The sequence below is a fragment of the Triticum aestivum genome, chromosome 7A (genome assembly GCF_018294505.1).
Source record: "Triticum aestivum cultivar Chinese Spring chromosome 7A, IWGSC CS RefSeq v2.1, whole genome shotgun sequence".
Taxonomy (NCBI): Eukaryota; Viridiplantae; Streptophyta; class Magnoliopsida; order Poales; family Poaceae; genus Triticum; species Triticum aestivum.
The window spans coordinates 46,924,532-46,937,427 of NC_057812.1; the positions used below are offsets into that span (position 1 = coordinate 46,924,532).

General features: G+C 41.4%; 1 protein-coding gene across 1 annotated transcript; it reads right to left on the minus strand.

The window, feature by feature from the left end:
* Positions 1 to 1,982: 1,982 nt before the first annotated feature.
* On the minus strand, positions 1,983 to 9,018 carry LOC123151180 (uncharacterized). Its single transcript, XM_044570923.1, has 6 exons — positions 8,692 to 9,018; positions 7,972 to 8,073; positions 7,712 to 7,874; positions 7,579 to 7,637; positions 7,210 to 7,414; positions 1,983 to 2,606 (listed from the first exon to the last, which is right to left on the minus strand). The coding sequence occupies exons 1-6, from the start codon at positions 8,998 to 9,000 to the stop codon at positions 2,593 to 2,595; spliced, it is 852 nt and encodes a 283-aa protein (XP_044426858.1). The 5' UTR covers positions 9,001 to 9,018; the 3' UTR covers positions 1,983 to 2,592.
* Positions 9,019 to 12,896: the final 3,878 nt, after the last annotated feature.

Consider the following 12,896-nt stretch of genomic DNA (forward strand, 5'->3'; position numbering starts at 1 on the left):
AAATATGAAGAAAACCTTGTCAAAAAACAAAAAGGAAAAACAAAAAAACTGTGAAAACCAAAGGAAAAAGGAAATGAAAAAATGAATAAACAAAGAAAAAATGGAGAAAATTAAAGAAAAGAAACAAAAGAAAACAGAAAAAAAACGCTTGTCTCTGTTGAAGTACGTCGCGGCCCCTTTAATAAACACGAATAGTTGTGTGGCGTGGTGGCTAGCATCGCTCGTTTCTTCTCAGATCTCGAGGGAAAGATCCCTCGTCCACCCCTTTTCCCTTCCCTTTTTCTTTAACTGTGCACCGCGAATTGGGCCAGCCTGACACTGTAGCTCTCGACACAAGAGTTTCCTCTTGACTCGCTTAATGCGAGAAATAGACGCCGCGGAGGGGAACGAGGGAGCGTCACGAGGGACAGTGATGGTCTGCTGGTGTTGGATGGGTCTTGGCAAAATTTGTTCATGGTGTATTGAAAAATGTTCATCGTATATTATTAAATTGTGCAATGCATATTATAAAATGGTGATTGTGTATTTAAATTTTATTCATCGAATATTAAGAAATTTTTCAACGTATACTATAAAATGTTCATTTGTGTATTTTAAATTTGTTCAGTATTTTTTTACAAAAATATTCATTGTATTTTTATATTTGTTCTACGTATATTAAAGTAATGTTGGATGTTTTTTTTAAAGGATTTGCAGTTGTACTTTCTATTTTAGGCTTGGCGTTGCTTTTATATACATTTGAGCTCGCTAGCTCGGCTGGCTAGCCGCGTAAAAAGCAAGCATGTGGTTGGGGTTCGATCCCACTCATGCACTTTTTTTATTTGAATTTTCCCTCACCACGTGATAATTGGGCCGGCCCGTGTGCGCGTCGCTTCAGCGAAACCGCGACGATTGGACGCACACGGGCGGCGGGGCGCGACCGCAATCCCTATTTGATGCGTGTACGCGTCAAAACGACCCAGCTTCGCTGAAGCTCATCTTCCCGTCGCCCCAGCTTGGGCCGGCCCACATCGCAAGGCTGCTTCTTCTTCTTCTTTTTTTGCTTTTTGTTTTTTCTGTTTCAGTTTCTAATTCTTTTATTTTCCTTTTTCTTCCATTTTTTTGTGTATTATAGAAAGTTCATTTTGTATTTATATACAAAGTTCACCATGCATTAAAAAATTCAGCATATATTTAAGAATTTGTTCAACATAGCTTTGCAAAATGTTCAATGTGTATCCGACATTTGTTCAATGTATATCTACAAAAATGTTTATTGTGTGTTGCAAAATTTGTTCTGTTCAACATATTTTTGAAATATGTTCAATGTGCGTCCGAAATTTGTTCAATGTATATCAACAAAAATGTTCAATGTGTTTCCAATATTTGTTTAACGTATTTTCCAAAATGTTCAATGTGTATTAAAAAATTCAGCATATATATTCATATTTCTTTAGTGTTGAAAATACAGTATATTTTTAAAATATGAATTTATACTTTATTTTATTACCATAAAGAATATCCAGAAAGTTCCAATAAAACGCAGAAAGAAAAGGGAAAAATACTAGTTGTGATGAGCTTATGCGTATGGGCCGGCCCATTACCATCTTCCTTCAGCGAAGGCACAGCTGTTTGACGCCTGCGCGCGTCAAATAGGAGGTCTCTCGCGTTACGCGAGAGGGGCCAGACCCAGACGTTTTCTGTTTCAGCTATTTATTATCACATATGTAGGCAGCAGGCTTTAAAATGGCATCTAGTCATGCTACGGCGTGCATTGTTCCTTCGGGATCAGTCGGCTTCTGGCTGAAATATGAGGAAGAAGCAGGGGCTGCTCAGGAAGTAGTGCCGGGCGAGTGCGTGTGGTGCTGTTGTCAGAAACTGTCATGGTGTGCCGTTCTTCTCGATGGGATGCAGATTGAGCCAATGTGCGGCTGAGGAAGAGGCTGAAGGACTAGCTTTGCTGCATGGGTGATTCTCAAAAAAAAAAAAAGAGCTTTGCCGCATGGGTTGCAAGCGTCGACGAAATATTATAATGGACCAATTCAGGTGGAGCTCGATTACATGACCTTGGTCAAGGCGATCAACCCAGGTGCTGCCAATCAATCAAGCCTCTTTCCAATCATAGCTAACATCAACTCAACATTGAACATTTTCAGTTCTCACAAGAGTGCCTACGTGAAGAGGAACCAAAACAAGCTGGCCAATGACCTGGCTGCTCGTGCATCTAGACTGGGCAGACTTTTTAAGTTGGCGGATGTGCCAAATGAGCTTAGAGAGACTCTGAGTAAAGATTGTACCCAGCCTGTTTGATCAGGTTTGTGTGATTCTCAAAAAAAATGACATATGTTCCTTCGACCTTTGTCATCCAGCTTTGGCCTACAAAAAGTTCACTTGGGGTTCTTGTGGAAGAATGAGCATCACGTGGATCCAATGCACATAGTTTGCTCAGCAAAAACTTTTGTTCTGTCTTCTAGGCTAACCAGAGGTTCCATCCAAATCCCTGTCCTACCAAAAAAAAAAATGAATGCTTGGAACGGGTGCCCCCATATCAAGAGAAATCATGATTAGTACAGCTACTAAATCATGTCCATCGGCACCCTCCTAGCCACTCACTCATATGTTGGTACCTGCAAAAGGGTCAGGATTACACATTACAGATGCTGGAGATATTTCTCAAAAAAAAAAACAGATGGTGGAGATATCCAGACAGTAGACTATTTCAAACCAGGTTAATTATTACTGTCGTCTCGCCCCTACAGGATAGGATGCTAATGGACTAACTACAGATGCTGAATAGTGCTACAGTTTTTTTTTTTAAAGATCTAGTGTACACTGGCTTCATTGATGTTAAGAAGAGTAGAGAGTAACAAGGTTGGGATCAACTGGTCCAGATCAAAAGGCACTAAGAAACTGAAAAACAGGGGCCATGTGAAGGTGTGAATGTCAATGCAACATAAATCATATAGAGGGGCTCTTCTCCCCGCTCTCCGCTTTAATATATGATGCGCACGCTCGTGTGTATTCGAGGAAAAAAAAAGGGCCAAGACGCCGGTGCGCGCTGACTAGTGCTATAGTTACAGCTTCTAAATCATTCATCCATCGGTCGGCGCATCACAGCATGGAGATTGTTGCAAAGCAGAACTGGTTAGTAATAATTACTGTATATATGGTGTCGCCCGTACTGTCCTCCCTTATCCCCTAAAACATAGAAAGCTAATGGATCGGCACTAAATGGCCCTGCTGACCACAGCTTCTCAAGGCCTTTCAGCTAGTTCATTGTCACTAGCTAGCTAGCCTGTGAACGCCAATCCCTTTACAGTTGTCCGTACACTAAAACTATTTCTTATCAACATTTGCGGCACTGACTAAAAAAGGGATTGAGCTTCAGTGTCTCACTGCACATGCCTTTGAGTGCATGACACGTGGACCCCACAGGTGACTGGCCCACATGTCACACTCAAAGGCAAATGCAGTTAAGTCACCGAAGCTGCCTCCCTGAAAGGCACTAGCTATATAACGTAGGGTCTGGATATGTATTTCTGGAGTTCTGCTCGCATTCATTTGCTGGCTGACAGTATTTTTTTTCTATGTGTCTTGCAAATACCCCACTTGGTAGTCTGCTTGCTAGATAGATGGTTGCCAGTTTCTTCCTGTACACAGTGATGCAGTTCCGATGTTATAATCTTTTTCTAGCATTATATGTTCTTGCAACATTCTATATTCACAAACTACAGTGGCCGTCACATTACCATTGGTCAGAGTAGGTAATTTCTGTCAAGTCTTCATATTTCTATTTTTTGGAAAAAGGGTTGTGTTAAGTCCATATTTTCTATCGATATCCCTTCTGATTTGTTGATATCTTGCAGCTATGCCAATGCCATGATCTAAGAATGGGTGTTGCCCTCACCTTTATTCTGTAAATGCCAAAGCGTCCACAACATATAAGCGACATAAATTTCAAGCTTACAGATATTACATATGTTTGATATGTCTGAGTTCAGCATATGGTAGCCCTAATGATCGCAGAACTATGAACATAAGTTATCTTTTGTTCTTTTTGTGATCAAAGCTTCAATTGAATCATTTGAGATTATCCTCCTACTTATTCAGAAATTGCATGACGTATAAGTCTAGACTGCTATTCGTCGATCCCAAGTAGGTGTTAGCCAATAGCATGCACCAGGCCAGTAGATTTGTTCACTCTAATTGGCAATCTTCTTTACATGTAGTCCTATGTGTGTGTTCTGAGGCTCTCGCATTAATTTTTTTTAAGAACAGTGATCCATGTTCGGAGTACCTGCAGGTTACAAGTTCACCTTATCCTATGTTTTACCTTAGGTGCATTCGTGGTACTAAATAGAATCGAAGAAGGTTACTGTGGATGTGGAGTATAAGCTTCAGAATTTAGCACTGTGTGTACTGCTTAGGCTAGCAGCTTCCTTTGTGTCTGTGTAGGTGGCTGGAAAGTTTATTCCAGCGATTGATGTTGCAAAGCAAAAGTTAGGGCTTTGGATAGAGATTTATTTGGGTTTACATCAATTCTGTCCGAAAAATGTTGTACTGAAGTTTGCATTGAAATGAACTGTTTTGATCAAAAACTTCCACACAGTCAACTGTATTCTGAGCAAACTATTTAAATTTTCTTCCATCAAAGAAAATAACAAAGACAATCTCAGGCTTCCTGACAGGCGCGGCGTGTTGCTGCGTCTCTGCCTGCTAGTTATTATGTATAACTGCAGAGACATCACAAATTGACCCATCACACGCATCATAGGCATGATGATAAAGGATGTTCCCTTTTCCGGAGCATATGATATAATTATGACGATCTATCATGTTGGTGTGAGGTTCACGTAAGCCCATGCAGATCGATGGACGACGTTTTTATCCCCATGATTATATAAGACAAAAAAAATCATTGATTGCTTGTATCTTCTCACGTACTCATCCATACAACACTTTTTTTAGGGGCTCATCCGTACAACACTTGGCAATTAGATTACGTGACACTTGCATTAATATTCATATATGGCCACAAACGGACAAGCCTGCAGCCAGTCGGTCTCCTAATTAGGCCAAAAGAGTTGGGTCAGTGTGATTAAAAAGGGAAAGGATAACACCTAATCAGGACAGCGAGCAAGATTTCTGTGCCACATCTGTCACTTCATTGTGATAGCTGCATCACCCTCAGATACTAAAAACCTAAAATGTGCAGGAGAAAGCAGGAAATGCTCCTCTCGTGTTCTACTGACCCCGATTCTGACTCCTGCGGGCGTCGCCGTCAGGATCGTCGAGCGAGCAGCGGCGCCTGGCCCTTGGCACGCGCTGCAGGAGTGGCTCCTCACCAGCCCTGGGTTTCTGCGGTGGCGGCCGGCAGAGGCAGATCAGGGTCTCCCCTGCCCAGACCCTGCCTTTTCATAGCCTTAGAAAATTAAGATTGTTTTAAATTTGCGATTCAAAGTTTAAATAAGCAAACGGGTTCAATTCATTTGTTATAGTACTTGCTTTTAGAATAACACGCGCACTTTGGTTAAGTTAAGAAAAATTGCGAAATGGTTAAGTTAATTAGTCAGCGTAATCAGATCCATGCCATCATCGCCCTTGTCCAATTTTTTTCAGGTTAGTTAAACCATCGAGTTTTTTAAGAAGTAATCGGAAGATCGGAAGACATTTAACCAATGAAGATTTGGACAACTAACAACGCATTTTGGCAGTTGCTTGTTTATCTGATAGACACAGCCAGGCTCTCCGGCCAACTGGTGTCAGATTCAGCTCAGCTTCAAGAGAAAGTGGTTGATGGAAAGCCTACTCTCGTGACTTGACATTAGATTCGAATTATTTACCATTCATCTGTGCTCTTCATGTGGTCCCATGATGCGGGATGTCCGGCTATTATAAGTTACGTGGTATTGCACCTAATTAACATTGCACGATTAAGACAACCTAGCTACGTGTATATATTTCGGCCCGATAAATCAAGTGAACTAGCCAATACATTTTTTGTTAGCTTTTTAATGTGTTCATTCTGGGTCTATTTTTGTTGAGAACCTTCCAATCTATTCATTTTTGATAAATCAAGTGAACTGTCAAGGTAATATAAAGAGCACCAGAAAAAGAATTAGAGAAAAGTGCATTTTTCGTCCCTCAACTAATCGCGAAGTGTGGCTTTTGTGCCTAAACTTTTTGTTGGTGTAACCTTCGTCCCTCAACTCTTTAAGACCAGGTATAGTTACTCCCTCTTAGTGGTATTCCTCGGTCAAATCCCGGTTTTGACATGATGTGTTGTGCCTGAACCCGGTTTGAAAAAAATATAGGAAATAATGATTATATGAAAATGACAGCTTAAGAATACTAATAAGGTGATAGAAGCATGGAAAATGCACCATTAGTATGATCCTAGTTCCCTTCAGCTGCTGCAACTTCTATTTGAAGCTGCCGAAGAGTAGGATCGGTCACATTTGGGCACTGGAGGTGGGGAAGAATGAGGCGAGAAAAGGGAGGTGGCTGTCGTGGGTATGGATAGATAGGCTTTTCACATGCCCATGAGGTATCCCACAGGTATCCCCAAAGTATCTGAATTTTATTTATTTATTTGAAAAACAGAAAATAGGGAGATACATGTCCGATACGTTTTGAGAAGTATCAAAACGTATCCGAGTTTCTGATATGCCTGATACGGCAGTTTCCAGAAGTATCCGGTTAACTTAGCTTGTAGGATTCAACATTGATCAAATATCATAATTTTACATGGTGACAAGGCTTGCAATTCCATCAGGTGCTCAAAGTATGCACGACTAAGGCAAACACATGTTGAACATAGCTTATAACCTTCCCAACTCACTTTTGGACTCAGGCTTGAAGGTTATAAGCTATGTTCAACATGTCTATGGAATTCGGATACACTCACGGAATTGGGAAAGTTATAAGCTATGCTCAACTCACTTCCGGAATGAGGTTTGAAGGTTAACCTTGAAGGTTATAATAAAATTTTTGGAAATGAGAAAGTATGCTCAAAGTACTAACTCGATGTTTTGCTCAAAGTATGCACGACTAAGTAACTAACCTACTGACTAGATGCAACTGTCTTTTTGGCAAGGTAAATGCTCTGTAGTTCACTACAGGGTGCCCCTCAATTTTCTTTTGTACCAAATGTTTACTCAAACATTCTCATTTCTCGTCTATTCTGTTAGGTACCGAGGAGGATAATTAAAATTACTTGCGACAACTTACTGTATATCGGACGAAGTTGCGCCCAGTAGCGCGCTGTGAATGGAGGGCGTGGGTCGACTTCATCCATCTGAACACTACTTGGGGGATACCGCTCTGCGGAACGTGGAGGCTCTGGAGACTGTCGACCTCTCTTCCGTTTATGCTGTGGAGGCGGCAACTTCCAGAATGTGGGGAATGGCTGATTGGCAGGAATGGGCAGGGAAGGCTGCACAAAAGTAAACATCTTTTTATTAGCTACAACAATTAACTTAAGTAAACATGGATATAATACATATGCTTAATACAACATGGCAGGAAAACCTAGCGGATAATAAATGTCTTCAAGTAGCAAGTTGTACTCAGGTAGGAAAGATCTTTAGAATATTTTACCAGCTCACTAAAGCAATCGAGATCACATTTTGGTGGGACGAATGAAGTATCCACCACTCCTACATGGAAAAACAGGATGAGAAGAAGATTTTTTTATGAGCAATCGAGATGTTCTTGATAATGTTCTTGATACCAGTTGGTGGCTTGTCTTTGATAATGTTCCTCGGCGCCCAACTGAACTCCATGTTTGGTACCTTGCCCTTGAGATGGTTAAAGGCACGGTTGGCGTCTTCAGCAGTTAGAAACTGAATATCAAAATAGTCCTCCACTTCTTCAGACCTCTTGAGACCAGCAGTCTGCAAAAAGAAATAGAAAGACAGGCTTCAGTCCAGATTCAATTATTCAAATCAATGTCCACAAATGAAGATTAAATCAAAGGAGGGGGAGACTAACCCGGCCATGAAACTTCACCATATGCTCCATATGGTCATATGTCAGACAAATCTGGGGGAAATATCTCTGAGGTCTTGCCCTCAAGGTTTCGCATGACGCCATCTAAAGAAGGAGAACGGAAAATGTCACAAAAGATTGGAACAAGTTAGCTTTGTTTCAGATGACACACAAATTTGAAGAATTCGTTACAATGTTGCCATATCAGTAGCAAAGATGGTGGAACTGAGGATGAGGACATGAATCAGATGACAATTTCTTTGATGGTACACTAAAGAAACTGCTAGCGAGTGGAGCAGTAAAAGCTGGATGCAAAACTAGGTTTCTGGAAGAAGAACCAGGCACAGTTCTTTTCAGCTTTTGATTCCAAAACTGAGTGTTGACGGTACCATTGGCGATTGCATTCACATTAAAAATAGCATTCAAATTAGCACACAGCAGAAGCAAGAAAGAACCATTGGCAGTTGCATTGAGTAATCACAATATTTTTTTTTAAACAAGCCATATTCCCTTTACAGTTGCATTGAGCATTCACAGTAACCAAAAATAATAATTTACATGTCCATTCATCCATCCATCTACGAAAAACCTAGCCCCATTGATCCATCCATCACGCAAATCATGTACTAAGCATCTGCATACATCCATCTTATCCAACTTCCATCGTTCCATGTACAGGAGAGGAACCAGAACAGAACAAAAACCGAAGGACGAGAGGCTCACCAGGAAGCGGTGCAAGAAGAGCTGCGACCGGCGGGATCGGCTCGTTGGGGACGGCGGAGGAAGGGGGTGGCCGGCGGGATGGGCGCGTCGGGGCCGTCGGGAGGGGGAGGGGGCGGGACGGATGAATGCTTGTGCCGGCGAGATGGGAGCGTGGGGCCGCGCTCGCCGGCTCCTGCGGGGTGGCGGGGATGGCGCCGGTCGTCGGAGGGAGTAGGAGAGGTACGGGCGACGCAGGGGCTGCAACCTGGCGGCGGAGGAAACCCTCGAGGGGGGGAAATCGAGCGTCGGGAGACAGAGCGGACCAGTCATTTTCTTGGGCCGGACCAATCATTTTCTTGGGCCGGACCAGTCATTTTCTTGGGCCGAAGGCCATTTTGTCTGCAATTTTAAGCTGAGGTATAGGCCCTTCTTTTACCTTTTTTAGGGGTTTCTTTACCTACCTACTAATAAAGTATCCAAATACTTAATCGTGCAGCTGCACAATTTCCTCGCGCTGAGCACACGCGCTAACTGACAAGGTCTACCCGCAAAAAAAAAACTGACAAGGTCTGAAATCAACCGACCGCTTCGTTATCATTTTCTCTAAAAAAAAACCTTATCCTGATCCCCTTTTCCTCGTCTCTTAGGTGGAGCAGAGGAGTTGCATCGCCGCCCAGGCGACCGTGGGGAGGCGGCGCGCCAGAGGAGCTCACCGAGCAGGTCGGTCGGGGAGCCGGAGCAGCAGCGCTATGTCAAAGGATAGCCTGTCAGTAATGTTGGCAACAATGTTGGTACCAAGGGTGAGGGACGAAGGGAACCATTTTCCTGCTCGCAGTAACGAGGCAGACCAATAGGCAAAGTTCTCGTCCATCGACGGTTACCGGGATGTCATCAATAGTAGTAACAGGGTCTTACTGACAGAGTTGTACACCGAGGTGCTTACATAAGCAAAGAATTATTACTACTTAGCTCATATAAATCACAAGAAAGGTTAAACAAAGCAATGAAAAAGAAAAGAGTAATTATCTGGTTTAAACAAAACAATGAAAAGGAAAATGTGTATACACGAGTATTAGGTGTATATCCTTCCCAAGGAAAGGCATAGAATGATTTACAAGTTAGGGCTCCAAGTATGTAACCACTTAGACAAGCGGCAAGGAATTATGAGGTTTACCCATACAACGGTGTTTGGATAATTGATCAAGAAAAAATTAGCATCACGCTTCCAATGTTCTTCTTGATGATCGGAGTACCACATATATGCTTCGGGATAGCATTGACATGGTCATCAGGTAAATGTCAGACTTTGGGAATACAAAGGATCCATCGGGAACTTCTAAAACAACTCATGCAATTTCATCGTCACTACAGGAATCATGCACTTTGCCGTCTGCCATGGCTGATGGCAAAGGCATGCCTGGCGGATGGCAAAGGCCTTTGCCGTCAGCCAGCAGACGGCAACACATCCGGCAGAACAAACTACGTCAAAGAGCTCTTTGCCGTCTGCTGTCGGACGACAAAGATGCAAAGATCTTTGCCGTCCACCAGCAGACGGTAAAGGGCCTGGACGGCAAACGTGGCAGCTTAGATCTGTTAAGGGGTTAACGCCATGCTTTGCCGCCCAAATAGGCCAGCCCAGATGCCCCCCAGGTACTTGACACGTGGCATGCTTTGTCGTCTGCTAGCAGACGGCAAAGATGCAAAGGTCTTTGTTGTCTGCCAGTAGACGGCAAAGCATGCCATATAGGCAAGCCCAGTGCACCCCAGGTTGCACAGGTAGCTGACACGTGGCAGCTTTGCCATCTGTTGGCTGATGGCAAAGGTCTTTGTCGTCTGCCAGTAGACGGCAAAGTGCCTGTATAGCCCCAGTTTTTTTCTTAAATTCAATCAATTTCACAGAATTTCACATATATATATAATTTTTTTCTCTTTATTTTTCTCCTCTTCTCTTTTTTATCTTCTTCTTCTAACTAAGGTAGGTAAAAATGCCATTTTTAGCTAAGCTAGGTAAAAATGCTAAGTGTAGGTCATTTTAGAGCTAAGCTAGGTATTTAGGTCATTTTGGAGCTTAGTAAGGTTATTATGCCATTTTCGAGGAAAATAAGCTAATTCTATGTCATTTTGGAGGTAACAAAGATTATCATGCCATTTTTGACCTAAGTATGCTAAGTATGTCATAAATGAACTGAAGAAGCTATATATAGGTCATTTTTTAGCTAACCTAGGTAGTCATGTCATTTTGGAGGACAAAATGGGAAGTGTAGGTCATTTTAGAGCTATTCTAGTTAAAATCGGTCATTTTGGAGCTAGGACATTTTGAGGAAGCCCATCATTGGAATATACAAGCCAAGTTCTATAATGTAAAATTCCCACTAGTATATGAAAGTGACAACATAGGAGACTCTCTATCATGAAGATCATGGTGCTACTTTGAAGCACAAGTGGGACAATCATAGTCTCCATCATCCTTTCCTCACTGGGACAATGCTCTAATAATGATGATCATCACACTTTTATTTATTTACAACTTATGAACTACAACTCGATACTTAGAAAAAAATATGACTCTACATGAATGCCTCCGGCGGGGTACCGGGATAAGCAATGAATCAAGAGTGACATGTATGAAAGAATTATGAAGGTGTCTTTGCCACAAATATGATGTCAACTACATGATCATGCAAAGCAATATGACAATGATGGAGCGTGTCATAATAAACGGAACGGTGGTAAGTTGCATGGCAATATATCTCGGAATGGCTATGGAAATGCCATGATAGGTAGGTATAATGGCTGTTTTGAGGAAGGTATATGGTGGGTGTATGGTACCGGCGAAAGGTGCGCGGTATTAGAGAGGCTAGCAATGGTGGAAGGGTGAGAGTGCGTATAATCCATGGACTCAACATTAGTCATAAAGAACCCATATACTTATTAAAAAAATCTACAACTCATCAAAAACCAAGCACTACGCGCATGCTCCTAGGGGGATAGATTGGTAGGAAAAGACCATCGCTCATCCCCGACTGCCACTCATAAGGAAGACAATCAAAAAATAAATCATGCTCCGACTTCATCACATAACGGTTCACCATACATGCATGCTACGGGAATCACAAACTTTAACACAAGTATCTCCCAAATTCACAACTACTCCACTAGCATGACTCTAATATCACCATCTTCATATCTCAAAACAATCATAAGGAATCAAACTTCTCATAGTATTCAATGCACTTTATATGAAAGTTTTTATTATATCCCTCTTGGATGCCCATCATATTAGGACTAGTTTTATAACCAAAGCAAATTACCATGCTGTTCTAAAGACTCTCAAAATATTATAAGTGAAGCATGGGAGTTCATCTATTTCTATAAAATAAAACCACTGTCGTGCTCTAAAAGGATAGAAGTGAAGCACTAGAGCAAATGACAAACTACTCTGAAAGATATAAGTGAAGATCAATGAGTAGTCGAATAATTATGTAACTATGTGAAGACTCTCTAACACTTAAGAATTTCAGATCTTGGTATATTATTCAAACAGCAAGCAAAACAAAATAAAACGACATTTCAAGGATAGCACTCATCATGTGAAGAAGCAAAAACTTAGGCTCAACCGGGCATCCCCAAGCTTAGATGCTTGAGACTGCTTGAAATATTATCTTGGGGTGCCTTGGGCATCCCCAAGCATGAACTTTTGCGTCTCCTTAATTTCTTTTATATCACGGTTTCCTAAATCTCGAAAGTTTCATCCACACCAAACTCAACAAGAACTCGTGAGATAAGTTAGTATAAACCAATGCAAAAACCTTATCATTCTCTACTGTAGAAAATCACAAAAAATATTATTCAACATTGCATACTAAATATCTCTGCATATTTAATACTCCTATCCTCAAATAGAATCATTAAACAAGCAAACATATGCAAACAATGCAAACATAACAGCAATCTGCCAAAATAGTACAGTCTGTAAAGAATGCAAGATTCATCATACTTCCCTAACTCCAAACATTATGAAATTCTACCACACTGTAGAAAATTTATCAGAGCTTATTATGCAAAAAAAATCAATATTTATCATATTCTGGCTTTTCTAGGGAATTTTTGCAACAGCGATAAACTTTCTGTTTTGAAACAACAACATGTATACTTGCAAAATAAGCATGGTAAAGGCTATCCTTGACATTTTTATTGAAAATAGAGATGCAAAACATTATTATAAA